The following is a 19,104-nucleotide window of genomic DNA, read 5'->3' as shown; positions in this document are numbered from 1 at the left end:
AACGTGCATGTGTGTTTGTGTGTATGTACTGTATGTGTACTACCGTGGATGTATGTGTTTATTTTTACGTATGTGTATGTGCGTGTTTGTATGTGTGTATGTGCGTGTGTGTGTATGTTTATGTGTATTTGAGTGTATTTGCATGTCTGTATGTGTGTATGTGCATGTGTGTGTGTATGTGCATATGTGTATGTGTGAATGTGCATGTGTGTATGTGTTTGTATGTGCATGTATGTATGCCAGTCATATTCTAAATCTAATCATAAGCAGTGCCAAACAAATAAACAAACAACAAAAAAAGCAACAACAAAACCCTAACAAAACAACGACTATCACCCTAACTCAACCAAACAAACAAACACATCTATCAGCTCTAAATTTCTCTATCGTAGCTCAGGTGTGGAGAACCTATAATTGCCTCACTAATTACACAGGTGAGATGAACACTGGCAAAGTAAAAACAGTAAAGTGGATTTATTGAAGGACAAGATCAACAAAAGAGGATGGACGGCAAAAACTCCTCCATGGGCAACACACACACACACACACACACACACACACACACACACACACTCAGTAGTGCTTATAACAAGACGTATCCTGTTTCTCCAGGAATTTGACATCTATGCCCAAGGAGATAAGAGTGGTTTTCGCCTCCTCGATGACGTGGTAAGGGGGGTGGGGGCTCCGGGTAATAATCCATACCATTCCTGTTGAGATGAGGTTAGCTTAGGTAAGATTGAGTTGGTTTGGGTAGACTGAGTTTGATTTAGTTAAGTTTGGGTCTTACTTCTCTCCTGCCCTAACAACCCTTCTCTTCTCTCTCCTACCCTAGTCTAACTTAGCCTACCCTACCCTAGCCTACCCCTATCCTGCCTTACACTGACCTACTCAACCCAAGTTTTCCATCCCCTACCCTAAGGGGTGGATATAGAAAAAAGAAAATCTTATAACCAATACTAATTCATAATTATTCATTTTCAGGTTACACTGTGATAGTCTCTATTCTCTTTTCACACTTTCCTGTAAAATGTCCACGCCAGTTTTTCTATACGGCGTGGATTTCTTTCTGACTTTTTCCTGCCGGCTTCGGCTGGAAGGTTTGGAGGGCGGGGGAGAGCCTTCTTCTTTGCTATCCTTATCTCATTCTAGTAGTTCAGTTACTCTTCTAGGAGCTGCCTAGCATGGGCCAACCGGCCTACTGCAGTCATCCTCTCTTCTTATGTTCTTATGTTCTATCCAGTCTTCTCCTTCCCTATGCATCCCTTACACACACTCATCCCTTCAACCATTACCCTACCTTACCCTGCCATTTCTTCTTCTTTCCTCCCTTCCCTTACCCTTCTCTTCCCATTCCTTCCTCTTGCACATCCTCTCCCTATTTCCCCTTCTCTTCCTTCCCATAGCTTACTATTCCCAACTCACTAGACGCGTTTCACTCTAACTTGGCCCAGATTTTCGTCCTTCAGCTTATTTCACGTAGCTCCGTGACGAAAGACGACAATGCTATGACTCAACATCGTATGGCAATTCTTCGTGACAAGCATAGCCTTTTAGTATAACTCCATCGCAACAACTCAGCATTCAAGACGGAGTGAAGTGAATATTAGTCCGTGTAATCGAATAGCACCCACGTCAATAACTAAAAAAAAAATAAACACTGAAGCAAGAATAACGAATAGACTCACTAGTATGTCCGATGGGTTGAGGGACACAGGCATACTCGAGTGACCACGAGTCGTAATCGGTGGCTAATACTTGATAGTGATCCACAAAGCCAGGCACTCTGGGAAGGTTGTAAGTCAGGAAGTTGGGGGCAGAGTAGGGCCTCTTAGCTGTCACGTCTATGGTAAGGACTGTGGGGCGGTTCAGGCTGGGAGGATGAGGGCTTGGAGTTACCTTTTTGCTTTATACACACACACACACACACACACACACACACACACACACACACACACACACACACACACACACACACACACACACACACATGAAAAAAATGAGAAAGTTTGGGTCATATATTATTTGGGAGGAATAATATCTTTGTTTTTGCTTCACACACACACACACACACACACACACACACTTACTTATTTACTTAAACAAATCTACTTACAAAAAGTCCCAATAATCGATCCTGCAAGATATATTGCCCGTCTTGAAGTCATTGATGTAAGTCCAACTCCAGCACCGTCCCATCTCTTGGTACCCGACGAAATACCTCTCCTGCTCGAACCATCTCCCCTGGTACTGAAGAAGACGTAGGTAGGTAAGTACTGAAGAAAGCCAAGACGTAGGTAGGTACTGCCATCATCATCATCATCATCATTATCACTCACCCACTCCCAGTTGAAGTCCTTGATAATGGGTGTTATAGGACAGTCGCCCTGAAGTACACTTGCCCCATCACTCCCATCATCATCATCGTCATCATCATCATCATCATCATCATCATCATCGTCATCATCATCTTCGTCGAAGTCGCGCCCATCTTGACAAATCTACACCTGGTGGGAGAAGAAACCAGGATCATTAAACCAGTCTCAGAATAAATCGCAATGAAAAAGGCGTTACGAAGCCTCTTATTCTTATGGTAATTCGGTCCGAAGGTTACAAAAGAGGTAACACAGGGAAGGTTACATAGAGGAATTTGTCAACTGTGGTAGTGTGTGCTTACTGGTGGTTTGCGTGTGTGTGTGTGTGTGTGTGTGTGTGTGTGTGTGTGTGTGTGTGTGTGTGTGTGTGTGTGTGTGTGTGTGTGTGTGTGTGTGTGTGTGTGTGTGTGTGTGTGTGAGAGAGGGGGGGGGACTGGACCATATGTTCAGTAACGGAACAAACTGCGTTATTTCTTTCCACGCTGCCTGTGCACGTAACCACACCACACCTCCACACCTATCAATACCACACTCCACCCCATCCAGATCCGCCCCACCACCCCTACACCCACGCGCCCATCCACATCCACCCCACCACCCCTACACCCACACACCCATCCACATCCATCCCACCACCCTTACACCCACATACCCATCCACACCGCACTCCACCCCATCCACACCCACCCCTCCCCCACCGTCCTCCCATCGGTGAAGGTGTGCTCAGGTGAATCATTAATTGGCTCCCGGAAAAAGGGTTGTAATTATCAGGTAAAGTAGTAGTAGTAGCCTGAGTAGTAGTAGTAGTAGTAGTAGTAGTAATAATCGTAGTAGTATTCGTAGTAGTAGCAGTAGCAGTAGTAGTAGCAGTAGTAGTAGTGGTGGTAGTAATAGTAGTAGTAGTAGTAGTAGCAGTAGTACTAGTAGTAGTAGTAGTAGTGTTGAGGGACGTTTGTTTAACCGCCCAGGGGAACCACCAAGTCATATCAGTGCCACCACGTGAAGGCCTGCCTCTCTAGCCCCGGGTGCGAGTATGATGATGATGATGACGATGATGGCCATGATGATGATGATGATGATGATGATGATGATTATGAAAATGAGGTTGAGAGGACACTGAGAGAGATGAGAAAGTGAAGAAAAGTGAATGAAAGTGAATGAAAGTGAAGAAAAGTGAATGAAAGTAAAGGGAAGTGGATGAAAGTGAATGAAAGTGAAGGGAAGTGGATGAAAGTGAACGGAAGTGAAGAAAAGTGAATGAAATTGAAGGAAAGTGAAGGAAAGTGGATGAAAGTGAATGGAAGTGAAGAAAAGTGAATGAAATTGAAGGAAAGTGAAGGAAAGTGGATGAAAGTGAATGAAAGTGAAGGGAAGTGGATGAAAGTGAATGAAAGTGAAGGAAAGTGAATGAAAGTGAAGGAAAGTAAAGGGAAGTGGATGAAAGTGAATGAAAGTGATGGAAAGTGAAGGGAAGTGGATGACAGTGAATGAAAGTGAAGAAAAGTGAATGAAATTGAAGGGAAGTGAAGGAAAGTGGATGGAAGTGAAGGAAAGTGAATGAAAGTGAAGGAAGGTGAAGGGAAGTGAAAGTGCAGAGAAGTGAATGAAAGTGAAGGAAAGTGAAGGGAAGTGAAAGTGCAGGGAAGTGAATGAAAGTGAGGGAAAGTGAAGGGAAGTGAATGAAAGTGAAAGAAAGTGAATGAAAGTGAATGAAAGTGAAAGAAAGTGAAGGAAAGTGAAAGAAATTGAAGGGAAGTGAATGATGGTGAAAGAAAGTGGATGAAAATGACAAAGATGCTCCTGACATATATTCCAGAAGGCTGAAGGAGAGGGTGATATGCAAGACAGTGATTATGTCGATGAAAGTGTTCAATATAATGGTGATGAGGGGAAAGTGACGTTGCTATTGAAACGGTGACATCTGCTGCAATAAACAACAACAACTACAATAACAACAATAATAACAACAACAACAACAACAAGAGAGAAAAGTGGAAGAGGAACATTGAGGAGTATATGGATGGAAGTAAGTCGTTCAGAGAGAGAGAGAGAGAGAGAGAGAGAGAGAGAGAGAGAGAATTAGCCAATAAATACCCAATCTGAAAAAAATCCGGGATCAGTGATTGGCTCCAGGTGAGATAATCAACCGGATACATGTAGGTAATCCAGAAAACACACCTGTCTCACCTGGACCACCTGTAATCAACGAATCACTCTCTCTCTCCCTCTCTTTTTCTCTCTCTCTCTCTCTCTCTCTCTCTCTCTCTCTCTCACACACACACACACACACACACACACACACACACACACACACACACACACACACACACACACATAAACACACACACACACACACACACACACACACACACACACACACACACATACACACACACACACACACACACACACACACACACACACACACACACACACACACACACACACACACACACACACACACACACACACACACACACACACACACACACACACACACACACACACATACCTTCTCATTATAACTATCACCCTCTGTTTCACTTTCCCTCGCCACACACACACACACACACACACACCTCTCTCTCTCTCTCTCTCTCTCTCTCTCTCTCTCTCTCTCTCTCTCACGACACCCACCCAAGCATATAACAGTAACGCAGCGGTAAGCTAATTATCTCCTCTCTCAATCCTTTCTTTCTTTCTTTTTTTTTCTTGCTTTTTCCTGTCGGCAATGTTTTTTTTATCTATCCTTTTATCTGTAACTTTTATATATTTTTTTCTGAGTCGCTGGTGGTCACTTTTTATGGTTAATTCTATAGATTTATCCATATCAGTTTCCTCTATCTCTCTGACTACCTATTTATCTATCAAAATTATATCTTTATCTATCTATTCATTTATCTATCAATAGTATATCTTTATCTATCTATACATTTATCTATCGGTATGTATCTTTTATCTATTTATACAGTATATACGCTGGGAACATCTTTCTATTTATTAATCTATTTTTATGAGCTATTTAACTATATACTTACTTATCTCTCTCTCTCTCTCTATCTATCTATCTATCTTTGTGTCTATTTATCTATCTATTTATATATCTATCTATCTATATATATAAGTCCTGAATCTATAATCACCGCGCCTCACCTCCATTCACTACAGCACCTTCTTCTGTGGGTCCCTCCTACGCGTAAAGTACAGTACATACACCGCGTAGGGAACGGCGCCCCCCTTGTAAGTACACAGGGCCACGCCAGGGTAAGACTAGGGATCTCCTCACGCCGATATGCAGGGGAGGGTGAGGCCTGGCTCCACCTCACGCAGTGCCACCACGCGTAGGACCCTCGCCTTGCCATTATCGAAAGTGTAATACCTGAAATGACGTAATCTCCTGTACGAAATAGCGCCACTCTCGCCGGTCTCTCGCGCGGTAGTTTCGCTGATGTCGGTAAAGATGATATTGTTCCGGTATATGTACACAGGGAGCCACGGTGACGAAGTGGTGCCGTGTCTTGCTCGCGAACCACTGATCATTTAATATTCTACCTCTTCTTCTTCTCTTCTTCCTATTTGTCTATCGATAGCCAGACGCCTTAATCCCGTAAGGGGTAACCACAAATATATGGCCTCCATGTCGCTCTGTCCCCAGCCATTTCGTTGCCATCCCCCGAACTTACACCCCTTCTCTCCCTTATACTTCTCCACTTCATCAGTCGATCTCATCCTCGGTCTCCCTCTCCTTCTTCCTGCTGGCTAATATTCTTAGGCTGAGAGATGCTTGGCATGTTTCTTTGGCCAGAGATACGACAGTTCGCCTCTGGACGCTGCTGTTCCGGGTATGTTTGCAGCTTCTTCGTTATTGTTTTGATGTTGTCAGCACTTGTTCCAGCACACGTGTGGACAAGCCCTTAATATCTCACTTCTGCTTCACACATTTCTTTGCTGGCTAATATTCTTAAGTTGAGAGAGACTTCTTATCATCTGTTATAAATACTTAAGTTCATCTAATATTTCACCTCTCATATATTCCACTTTAACCACCGAAAAATGCCTACCTCTATCTATCTGTCCATCATCTATCTATCTATCTATCAATGTCACTCTGTCCTTCACCATCATGCTGCACTCTCTCCAACTCACCCGACCTCCCTCACTCCTTCTCTCCATCTCATCCTCTGTCTCCCCCTCCCCCTCCATCTCGAACATGTAAAATGTACTATTAAAATCTCTCTCTCTCTCTCTCTCTCTCTCTCTCTCTCTCTCTCTCTAGGCCTGTACCTTCCGATGAAAATCACTGAAGAGCGTGAAGAAGAGTGTGTTGTCTCCACCACTGACACCCACTATATAACTACGCCTCAGTGCTGCCCAGGGGTGCCAGGTCAGAAACTGCCAACCCGCCGAGTTCCTCTCTCAAACCCGTCAAAATGTCAGCCTCTCACCCGCCAAAAAACCGCCTTGTCATAATAATAATATTAGGTTTACTGGTGAGCAACAAATGACGTTAAAAATAGTTATATCTTATACCAACTTCATACATTAGCCTCACATTAGTCATATATTAGATTTGCAAAATACACTTGTTTCATTACCTGGGACAGACAATCCATTATCGCAATCCATTTTCTTTTTCACGGCCTTTATTGTATTTTCTGTTATACTTTGCATATTTACCCCTTGTCTTCCCAGTTCCACTATCCAGCAAACCTCCCTTCACTGCTGCCTGACTAAAATTCAAATGCTGACTCTCTTATTTTAACACCACGGCATACATGGCCGCCAGGCCCCGTGACCTGTGTTTGAGTGTGGATTAGGGGAGTCTTATCCCGAGGGAGGGCTGGGCCGGGTGCAAATGGTTTCGTCAGTTTCACCCACCACCACATGCCCTCGATCTTGATTTCTCCGGTCACCCTTGTTTTTGCTAAGAGACGAGAGTTACAGTAAGGTTAATTTAGCAAATACCCTTTCTAGCTGCAGCCGCCCAAAACCCGCCAGTTAAGATATTAACTCGCACAAAAAACCGCCCAACAGCAAATGTTAAATTTTACCCGCCAACCTCAATTTAATACCGGCAAATATGGCGGAAAATCCGCCAACCTGGCAACTCTGCTGCCAGGTCGGTGGGTGCTGTTGACGCCCAATCCATCCCGAAAACGCGCCCAAAAAGCGTAGACAGCAAAATAACACACACACACACACACACACACACACACACACACACACACACACACACACACACACACACACACACACACACACGCACACACACCTCTCCTCCATCAGTCTTGCGGGTGGTGAGAGCCAGTTATTGTCATTCTTCTCTATTATTAACCCGTAAAGGTGTGTGTGTGTGTGTGTGTGTGTGTGTGTGTGTTGGTAGTATTAGTAGTAGTCACGGTTTGATTAAGCATGTGGGAGGCCCGGGGCCCGCTTGGAAGGGAGGCCCCCTTTCCAACTCCCCCAATGGCATACACCACAGACTGGTAACCCAAATCCTAATATATAAACAGGACACTTTTAGTTAGGAAATACTGAACGGGAACTATTCATCCAATGCTGTAATATGTAATGCATAAACACGAAATGAAATGAACACAAGTTGCTCTGGTGGGAGGCCCCCCTCTTGGTGGGTGGCCCAGGGCCAGGGCCCCTTGGCCCCCCCCCCTTAATCCGGCGGTGGTAGTAGTAGTAGTAGGTGGCGGTCGGAAAGTCAGACCAAAGAGGAGCGGCGTCACGTGAGAGTGGGTCAGACGCCCGCGCCTGTTTAACATTTACAAGGAGGTCGCAGTTTCTCTCCGGGGAGGGGTAGGGGTATAACAGGATGAGTGGAGACAATGGACTTTAATGATTAATCTGGATGAGAGGACAGAGAGAGAGAGAGAGAGAGAGAGAGAGAGAGAGAGAGGGAAGGATAATACAGAAGGTATGGAGTGGCAGATGAGGCAAAGGAAGAGCTTTGCGTCGTCAGTAATTAGGGGAGCAGGGCTGGGTTGGGCAGGCTTGGTAAATGGTGTGAGGGCTTCAGACAAAGAGGCAGATGTAGGGTAGGAACAGGGTGGTCATTATGACTCTGGTGCTAACAGTACTGCACGTCAGTGATGGACATAGCACTGTAGTAGCAACATGTAGGGACGGATATAAGTTCGTTCGAAAACGCACAAAGAAGAATGACAGAAATGATACATGATATTAGGAACTTTTCATATGAAGACAGACTAAGAAGACTAAATTTTTCTCTCTCTCTCTCTCTCTCTCCCTCTCCCTCCTGGGAGGAGATGTGCGTCACCCTGGGGAATTTTGCTTCTTTTGTGAGTGACTTATAAACTTATCCTTTCATTTCTTTTTTTTTTTAATTATTATATCTAATTATTTTTTAAAATATTTATTATTGGGGAGTGGGTGAGTTGCCATCCTGTCTGAGTCAAGGACACAAAGGAAAGTGAACCAAGGCGCTCTGGCCGCGTTAGACTGGGTCGGTGTGAGTTTTGCCAGTCAGAAGGGTTTAATATATTATTTTTTTTACTAAGAAATTGGCATATTTTTACTTATATTCCTGCACATTACCATATAATCATAAATGTGACATTATTACCCACTCCAGGAATACGGTACAAGCCAATAAAAGCGCCTAAATTTTTTTTTTTTTCAATACTGGAAAATATTAATGCCACGTTTCTGTATTGCCGTATAAATATTTTATGCATAATAAGTTTACTGTTCTTTCATATATTATAATACACACGTTACCATTGTATTCATATGTGTTTATCTTATTTGTGCTGCCGTTTATAAATATCACATCCGTTTCACATCGCGGGTTTGGGAAACATAGCACCACTGTACAGAGGGTCGCGCCACACCCTAGCCGCCAGTTTAGATTTGTACTATTTGTCAGACCATACTACCACTACCACCGTCATCACCATCACACCACCACTACTACGCCTACCACCATCACTACTACTGCTGCTTCTACTACTACTACTAATACACTTGCCACATACATAACTCTTCCCGTGGACTCACACTTCACCACTCACACTTCTCCAGCATGAGGTACGATTCGTCCTGTCTACCACTCTCCCTCCGAGTTGACCCTAAGGCATATCATTATCATCATCATTATCATCATCACCATCATCATCATCATTATTATCATCATCATCATCATCACCATCATCACCATCATCATTATCATCACCCTTTTCTTCCTCCTCATCATCATAACCATCATCATCATCATCGTCATCATCATGATCCCCCTTCTCCTCCTCCTTATCATCATCATCATCATCATCATCATCTTCATCATCGTCATCCTCACCCTCTTAAGAACATAAAAACATAAGAAGAGAGGATAACTGCAGTAGGCCGGTTGGCCCATGCTGGATAACTGCAATAGGCCGGTTGGCCCATGCTAGACAGCTCCTAGAATAGTAACTGAACTACTAGAATGAGATAAGGATAGCAAAGAAGAAGGCTCTCCCCCGCCCTCCAAACCCTCCAGCGGAAGCCGACAGGAAAAAGTCAGAAAGAACACCACGCAGTATAGAAAAACTAGAGTGGACATTTTACAGGAAAGTGTGAAAGGAGAATAGAGACTATCATAGTGTAACCTGAAAAGGTAAAATTATGAATTAGTATTGGTTATAAGATTTTCTTTTTTCTACATCCACTCCTTATTTGTCATATGCTTATCTAGCCTATGCTTGAAACTCTCAATGGAAGAGGCAGCAACTACTTTATTAGGTGCTTATTCCATTCGTCTACTACTCTATTACCAAACCAATATCTACCTATTTCCTTATTGAAACGGAATTTTTCTAGTCTGAAACCATTATTTCTAGTTCTATCCTGTATGTTCACTTCAAGTACCTTGCTAATATAGGTAGCTTATTCCATTCGTCTGCTACTCTATTACCAAACCAATATCTACCTATTTCCTTATTGAAACGGAATTTTTCAAGTCTGAAACCATTATTTCTAGTTCTATCCTGAATGCTCACTTTAAGTACCTTGCTAATATCTCCCTTATTTTTACCCTTCATCCACTTCAACACCTCAATTAATTCTCCCCTTACTCTACGCCTCTCTAGCGAATGCAGACTTAGTCTTTTCAGTCTGTCTTCCTATGACATGTTCCGGACGTCATGTATTATTTTTGTCATTCTTCTCTGTACATTTTCTAACGAGTTAATATCCATTCTACAGTAAGGACACCAAAATTGTACAGCGTAGTCCAAATGTGGCCTTACTAATTCTAGATAAAGTTTCAGTATTACTTTTGATGATCTATTGCTCACGCTTCTCGAAATAAATCCTAGGACCCTATTTGCTTTTTTTCTCGCATTAATATACATGTTTTTCGCCTAAGGATGAGATGAAGTAGGATCAAGAAAATAATATGCGTAAAAATATGAAAAATAACAATCCAATAAATAAATAAATAAATAAATAAATAGGAGTAGACATTTACTTTTCAAAATTTATCTTAGTTTCTCGTAAAGAACAAGTTTTCTCTAGTTTCGAATCCGAATGTATATATGAATGTATATATGTATGTATGTATGTATATTTGTGTACCTACGCAGGTGTATATGTATGTATGTGTATGTAGGTGCATGTATATTTATATGTATGTATGTGCATGTACATGTGTGTGATATGTATGTGCATGTGTCTGTACGTATGTATTTTTATGTGTGTGTATGTATGTGTCTCTGTAGCCTATGTGTGTGCATTTGTTTATGTGTAGTGCTATGCTTTCATGTGTATGTGCATATGTATGTGTATGTATGTAAGCACGCTGCGTCTGTCTCTGTGTGTATGAGTGAATGTCTATGTAAATATAAACGTGCATGTGTGTTTGTGTGTATGTACTGTATGTGTACTACCGTGGATGTATGTGTTTATTTTTACGTATGTGTATGTGCGTGTGTGTATGTGTGTATGTGCGTGTGTGTGTATGTGTGTATGTGCGTGTGTGTGTATGTTTATATGTGTATTTGAGTGTATTTGCATGTCTGTATGTGTGTATGTGCATGTGTGTGTGTATGTGCATATGTGTATGTGTGAATGTGCATGTGTGTATGTGTTTGTATGTGCAAGTATGTATGCCAGTCATATTCTAAATCTAATCATAAGCAGTGCCAAACAAATAAACAAACAACAAAAAAAGCAACAACAAAACCCTAACAAAACAACGACTATCACCCTAACTCAACCAAACAAACAAACAAACACATCTATCAGCTCTAAATTTCTCTATCGTAGCTCAGGTGTGGAGAACCTATAATTGCCTCACTAATTACACAGGTGAGATGAACACTGGCAAAGTAAAAACAGTAAAGTGGATTTATTGAAGGACAAGATCAACAAAAGAGGATGGACGGCAAAAACTCCTCCATGAGCAACACACACACACACACACACACACACACACACACACACACACACACACACACACACACACACACACACACTCAGTAGTGCTTATAACAAGACGTATCCTGTTTCTCCAGGAATTTGACATCTATGCCCAAGGAGATAAGAGTGGTTTTCGCCTCCTCGATGACGTGGTAAGGGGGGTGGGGGCTCCGGGTAATAATCCATACCATTCCTGTTGAGATGAGGTTAGTTTAGGTAAGATTGAGTTGGTTTAAGTAGACTGAGTTTGATTTAGTTAAGTTTGGGTCTTACTTCTCTCCTGCCCTAACAACCCTTCTCTGCTCTCTCCTACCCTAGTCTAACTTAGCCTACCCTACCCTAGCCTACCCCTATCCTGCCTTACATTGACCTACTCAACCCAAGCTTTCCATCCCCTACCCTAAGGGGTGGATATAGAAAAAAGAAAATCTTATAATCAATACTAATTCATAATTATTCCTTTTCAGGTTACACTGTGATAGTCTCTATTCTCCTTTCACACTTTCCTGTAAAATGTCCACGCCAGTTTTTCTATTCGGCGTGGTGTTCTTTCTGACTTTTTCCTGCCGGCTTCGGCTGGAAGGTTTGGAGGGCGGGGGAGAGCCTTCTTCTTTGCTATCCTTATCTCATTCTAGTAGTTCAGTTACTCTTCTAGGAGCTGCCTAGCATGGGCCAACCGGCCTACTGCAGTTATCCTCTCTTCTTATGTTCTTATGTTCTATCCAGTCTTCTCCTTCCCTATGCATCCCTTACACACACTCATCCCTTCAACCATTACCCTACCTTACCCTGCCATTTCTTCTTCTTTCCTCCCTTCCCTTACCCTTCTCTTCCCATTCCTTCCTCTTGCACATCCTCTCCCTATTTCCCCTTCTCTTCCTTCCCATAGCTTACTATTCCCAACTCACTAGACGCGTTTCACTCTAACTTGGCCCAGATTTTCGTCCTTCAGCTTATTTCACGTAGCTCCGTGACGAAAGACGACAATGCTATGACTCAACATCGTATGGCAATTCTTCGTGACAAGCATAGCCTTTTAGTATAACTCCATCGCAACAACTCAGCATTCAAGACGGAGTGAAGTGAATATTAGTCCGTGTAATCGAATAGCACCCACGTCAATAACTAAAAAAAAAATAAACACTGAAGCAAGAATAACGAATAGACTCACTAGTATGTCCGATGGGTTGAGGGACACAGGCATACTCGAGTGACCACGAGTCGTAATCGGTGGCTAATACTTGATAGTGATCCACAAAGCCAGGCACTCTGGGAAGGTTGTAAGTCAGGAAGTTGGGGGCAGAGTAGGGCCTCTTAGCTGTCACGTCTATGGTAAGGACTGTGGGGCGGTTCAGGCTGGGAGGATGAGGGCTTGGAGTTATCTTTTTGCTTTACACACACACACACACACACACAGACACACACACACACATGAAAAAAATGAGAAAGTTTGGGTCATATATTATTTGGGAGGAATAATATCTTTGTTTTTGCTTCACACACACACACACACACACACACACACACACACACACACACACACACACACACACTTACTTATTTACTTACACAAATCTACTTACAAAAAGTCCCAATAATCGATCCTGCAAGATATATTGCCCGTCTTGAAGTCATTGATGTAAGTCCAACTCCAGCACCGTCCCATCTCTTGGTACCCGACGAAATACCTCTCCTGCTCGAACCATCTCCCCTGGTACTGAAGAAGACGTAGGTAGGTAAGTACTGAAGAAAGCCAAGACGTAGGTAGGTACTGCCATCATCATCATCATCATCATTATCACTCACCCACTCCCAGTTGAAGTCCTTGATAATGGGTGTTATAGGACAGTCGCCCTGAAGTACACTTGCCCCATCACTCCCATCATCATCATCGTCATCATCATCATCATCATCATCATCATCATCATCATCGTCATCATCATCGTCGTCGAAGTCGCGCCTATCTTGACAAATCTACACCTGGTGGGAGAAGAAACCAGGATCATTAAACCAGTCTCAGAATAAATCGCAATGAAAAAGGCGTTACGAAGCCTCTTATTCTTATGGTAATTCGGTCCGAAGGTTATAAAAGAGGTAACACAGGAAAGGTTAGATAGAGGAATTTGTGAACTGTGGTAGTGTGTGCTTACTGGTGGTTTGCGTGTGTGTGTGTGTGTGTGTGTGTGTGTGTGTGTGTGTGTGTGTGTGTGTGTGTGTGTGTGTGTGTGTGTGTGTGTGTGTGTGTGTGTGTGTGTGTGTGTGTGTGTGTGTGTGTGTGTGTGTGAGAGAGAGAGGGGGGGGACTGGACCATATGTTCAGTAACGGAACAAACTGCGTTATTTCTTTCCACGCTGCCTGTCCACGTAACCACACCACACCTCCACACCTATCAATACCACACTCCACCCCATCCAGATCCGCCCCACCACCCCTACACCCACGCGCCCATCCACATCCACCCCACCACCCCTACACCCACACACCCATCCACATCCATCCCACCACCCTTACACCCACATACCCATCCACACCGCACTCCACCCCATCCACACCCACCCCTCCCCCACCATCCTCCCATCGGTGAAGGTGTGCTCAGGTGAATCATTAATTGGCTCCCGGAAAAAGGGTTGTAATTATCAGGTAAAGTAGTAGTAGTAACCTTAGTAGTAGTAGTAGTAGTAGTAGTAGTAGTAGTAGTAGTAATCGTAGTAGTATTCGTAGTAGTAGCAGTAGCAGTAGTAGTAGCAGTAGTAGTAGTGGTGGTAGTAATAGTAGTAGTAGTAGTAGTAGCAGTAGTACTAGTAGTAGTAGTAGTAGTGTTGAGGGACGTTTGTTTAACCGCCCAGAGAAACCACCAAGTCATATCAGTGCCACCTCGTGAAGGCCTGCCTCTCTAGCCCCGGGTGCGAGTATGATGATGATGATGACGATGATGGCCATGATGATGATGATGATGATGATGATGATGATGATCATTATGAAAATGAGGTTGAGAGGACACTGAGAGAGATGAGAAAGTGAAGAAAAGTGAATGAAAGTGAATGAAAGTGAAGGAAAGTGAATGAAAGTAAAGGGAAGTGGATGAAAGTGAATGAAAGTGAAGGGAAGTGAATGAAAGTGAATGGAAGTGAAGAAAAGTGAATGGAAGTGAAGAAAAGTGAATGAAATTGAAGGAAAGTGAAGGAAAGTGGATGAAAGTGAATGGAAGTGAACAAAAGTGAATGAAATTGAAGGAAAGTGAAGGAAAGTAGATGAAAGTGAATGAAAGTGAAGGGAAGTGGATGAAAGTGAATGAAAGTGATGGAAAGTGAATGAAAGTGAAGGAAAGTAAAGGGAAGTGGATGAAAGTGAATGAAAGTGATGGAAAGTGAAGGGAAGTGGATGACAGTGAATGAAAGTGAAGAAAAGTGAATGAAATTGAAGGGAAATGAAGGAAAGTGGATGGAAGTGAAGGGAAGTGAATGAAAGTGAAGGAAGGTGAAGGGAAGTGAATGAAAGTGAAAGAAAGTGAATGAAAGTGAATGAAAGTGAAAGAAAGTGAAGGAAAGTGAAAGAAATTGAAGGGAAGTGAATGATGGTGAAAGAAAGTGGATGAAAATGACAAAGATGCTCCTGACATGTATTCCAGAAGGCTGAAGGAGAGGGTGATATGCAAGACAGTGATTATGTCGATGAAAGTGTTCAATATAATGGTGATGAGGGGAAAGTGACGTTGCTATTGAAACGGTGACATCTGTTGCAATAAACAACAACAACAACAATAACAACAATAATAACAACAACAACAACAACAACAAGAGAGAAAAGTGGAAGAGGAACATTGAGGAGTATATGGATGGAAGTAAGTCGTTCAGAGAGAGAGAGAGAGAGAGAGAGAGAGAGAATTAGCCAATAAATACCCAATCTGAAAAAAATCCGGGATCAGTGATTGGCTCCAGGTGGGATAATCAACCGGATACGTGCAGGTAATCCAGAAAACACACCTGTCTCACCTGGACCACCTGTAATCAACGAATCTCTCTCTCTCTCCCTCTCTCTTTCTCTCTCTCTCTCTCTCTCTCTCTCTCACACACACACACACACACACACACACACACACACACACACACACACACACACACACACACACACACACACACACACACACACACACACACACACACACACACACACACACACACACACACACACACACACACACACACCTTCTCATTATAACTATCACCCTCTGTTTCACTTTCCCTCGCCACACACACACACACACACACACACACACACACACACACCTCTCTCTCTCCCTCTCTCTCTCTCTCTCTCTCTCTCACGACACCCACCCAAGCATATAACAGTAACGCAGCGGTAAGCTAATTATCTCCTCTCTCAATCCTTTCTTTCTTTCTTTTTTTTTCTTGCTTTTTCCTGTCGGCAATGTTTTTTTTATCTATCCTTTTATCTGTAACTCTTATATATTTTTTTCTGAGTCGCTGGTGGTCACTTTTTATGGTTAATTCTATAGATTTATCCATATCAGTTTCCTCTATCTCTCTGACTACCTATTTATCTATCAAAAGTATATCTTTATCTATCTGTTCATTTATCTATGAATAGTTTATCTTTATCTATCTATACATTTATCTATCGGTAGGTATCTTTTATGTATTTATACAGTACATACGCTGGGAACATCTTTCTATTTATTAATCTATTTTTATGAGCTATTTAACTATATACTTACTTATCTCTCTCTCTCTCTCTATCTATCTATCTATCTTTGTGTCTATTTATCTATCTATTTATATATCTATCTATCTATATATATAAGTCCTGAATCTATAATCACCGCGCCTCACCTCCATTCACTACAGCACCTTCTTCTGTGGGTCCCTCCTACGCGTAAAGTACAGTACATACACCGCGTGGGGAACGGCGCCCCCCTTGTAAGTACACAGGGCCACGCCAGGGTAAGACTAGGGACCTCCTCACGCCGATATGCAGGGGAGGGTGAGGCCTGGCTCCACCTCACGCAGTGCCACCACGCGTAGGACCCTCGCCTTGCCATTATCGAAAGTGTAATACCTGAAATGACGTAATCTCCTGTACGAAATAGCGCCACTCTCGCCGGTCTCTCGCGCGGTAGTTTCGCTGATGTCGGTAAAGATGATATTGTTCCGGTATATGTACACAGGGAGCCACGGTGACGAAGTGGTGCCGTGTCTTGCTCGCGAACTGCATGCACAAACGGGAGCTACTGATCATTTAATATTCTACCTCTTCTTCTTCTCTTCTTCCTATTTGTCTATCGATAGCCAGACGCCTTAATCCCGTAAGGGGTAACCAGAAATATATGGCCTCCATGTCGCTCTGTCCCCAGCCATTTCGTTGCCATCCCCCGAACTTACACCCCTTCTCTCCCTTATACTTCTCCACTTCATCAGTCGATTTCATCCTCGGTCTCCCTCTCCCTCTTCCTGCTGGCTAATATTCTTAGGCTGAGAGATGCTTGGCATGTTTCTCTGGCCAGAGATACGACAGTTCGCCTCTGGACGCTGCTGTTCCGGGTATGTTTGCAGCTTCTTCGTTATTGTTTTGATGTTGTCAGCACTTGTTCCAGCACACGTGTGGACAAGCCCTTAATATCTCACTTCTGCTTCACACATTTCTTTGCTGGCTAATATTCTTAAGTTGAGAGAGACTTCTTATCATCTGTTATAAATACTTAAGTTCATCTAATATTTCACCTCTCATATATTCCACTTTAACCACCGAAAAATGCCTACCTCTATCTATCTGTCCATCATCTATCTATCTATCTATCAATGTCACTCTGTCCTTCACCATCAGGCTGCACTCTCTCCAACTCACCCGACCTCCCTCACTCCTCTCCATCTCATCCTCTGTCTCCCCCTCCCCCTCCATCTCGAACATGTAAAATGTACTATTAAAATCTCTCTCTCTCTCTCTCTCTCTCTCTCTCTCTCTCTCTCTCTCTCTCTCTAGGCCTGTACCTTCCGATGAAAATCACTGAAGAGCGTGAAGAAGAGTGTGTTGTCTCCACCACTGACACCCACTATATAACTACGCCTCAGTGCTGCCCAGGGGTGCCAGGTCAGAAACTGCCAACCCGCCGAGTTCCTCTCTCAAACCCGTCAAAATGTCAGCCTCTCACCCGCCAAAAAACCGCCTTGTCATAATAATAATATTAGGTTTACTGGTGAGCAACAAATGACGTTAAAAATAGTTATATCTTATACCAACTTCATACATTAGCCTCACATTAGTCATATATTAGATTTGCAAAATACACTTGTTTCATTACCTAGGACAGACAATCCATTATCGCAATCCATTTTCTTTTTCACGGCCTTTATTGTATTTTCTGTTATACTTTGCATATTTACCCCTTGTCTTCCCAGTTCCACTATCCAGCAAACCTCCCTTCACTGCTGCCTGACTAAAATTCAAATGCTGACTCTCTTATTTTAACACCACGGCATACATGGCCGCCAGGCCCCGTGACCTGTGTTTGAGTGTGGATTAGGGGAGTCTTATCCCGAGGGAGGGCTCGGCCGGGTGCAAATGGTTTCTTCAGTTTCACCCACCACCACATGCCCTCGATCTTGATTTCTCCGGTCACCCTTGTTTTTGCTAAGAGACGAGAGTTACAGTAAGGTTAATTTAGCAAATACCCTTTCGAGCTGCAGCCGCCCAAAACCCGCCAGTTAAGATATTAACTCGCACAAAAAACCGCCCAACAGCAAATGTTAAATTTTACCCGCCAACCTCAATTTAATACCGGCAAATATGGCGGAAAATCCGCCAACCTGGCAACTCTGCTGCCAGGTCGGTGGGTGCTGTTGACCCCAATCCATCCCGAAAACGCGCCCAAAAAGCGTAGACAGCAAAATAACACACACACACACACACACACACACACACACACACACACACACACACACACACACACACACACACACACACACACCTCTCCTCCATCAGTCTTGCGAGTGGTGAGAGCCAGTTATTGTCATTCTTCTCTATTATTAACCCGTAGAGGTGTGTGTGTGTGTGTGTGTGTGTGTGTGTGTGTGTGTGTGTGTTGGTAGTATTAGTAGTAGTCACGGCTGGATTAAGCATGTGGGAGGCCCGGGGCCCGCTTGGAAGGGAGGCCCCCTTTCCAACTCCCCCAATGGCATACACCACAGACTGGTAACCCAAATCCTAATATATAAACAGGACACTTTTAGTTAGGAAATACTGAACGGGAACTATTCATCCAATGCTGTAATATGTAATGCATAAA

At 43.2% G+C, this 19,104-nt stretch overlaps 2 protein-coding genes across 2 annotated transcripts; both read right to left on the bottom strand.

Moving 5' to 3' along the window:
- Positions 1–573: 573 nt before the first annotated feature.
- On the bottom strand, positions 574–5,737 carry LOC145415388 (apolipoprotein D-like). Its single transcript, XM_080284672.1, has 5 exons — positions 5,624–5,737; positions 2,340–2,387; positions 2,117–2,250; positions 1,689–1,873; positions 574–710 (listed from the first exon to the last, which is right to left on the bottom strand). The coding sequence occupies exons 1-5, from the start codon at positions 5,735–5,737 to the stop codon at positions 574–576; spliced, it is 618 nt and encodes a 205-aa protein (XP_080140798.1).
- A 6,123-nt stretch (positions 5,738–11,860) lies between these two features.
- LOC145415387 (apolipoprotein D-like) lies at positions 11,861–16,863 on the bottom strand. The gene is made up of 5 exons (XM_080284671.1): positions 16,750–16,863; positions 13,611–13,658; positions 13,388–13,521; positions 12,976–13,160; positions 11,861–11,997 (listed from the first exon to the last, which is right to left on the bottom strand). Exons 1-5 carry the CDS (start codon positions 16,861–16,863, stop codon positions 11,861–11,863), a joined length of 618 nt encoding a protein of 205 aa, XP_080140797.1.
- Between the last annotated feature and the right edge of the window lie 2,241 nt (positions 16,864–19,104).

The sequence above is a fragment of the Coenobita brevimanus genome, chromosome 102 (assembly GCF_032717465.1).
Source record: "Coenobita brevimanus isolate Jiangsu-jjx chromosome 102, ASM3271746v2, whole genome shotgun sequence".
Taxonomy (NCBI): domain Eukaryota; kingdom Metazoa; phylum Arthropoda; class Malacostraca; order Decapoda; family Coenobitidae; genus Coenobita; species Coenobita brevimanus.
The sequence above is the reverse complement of the archived record's forward strand: the minus strand, read 5'-3'. Positions and strand labels throughout refer to the sequence as shown.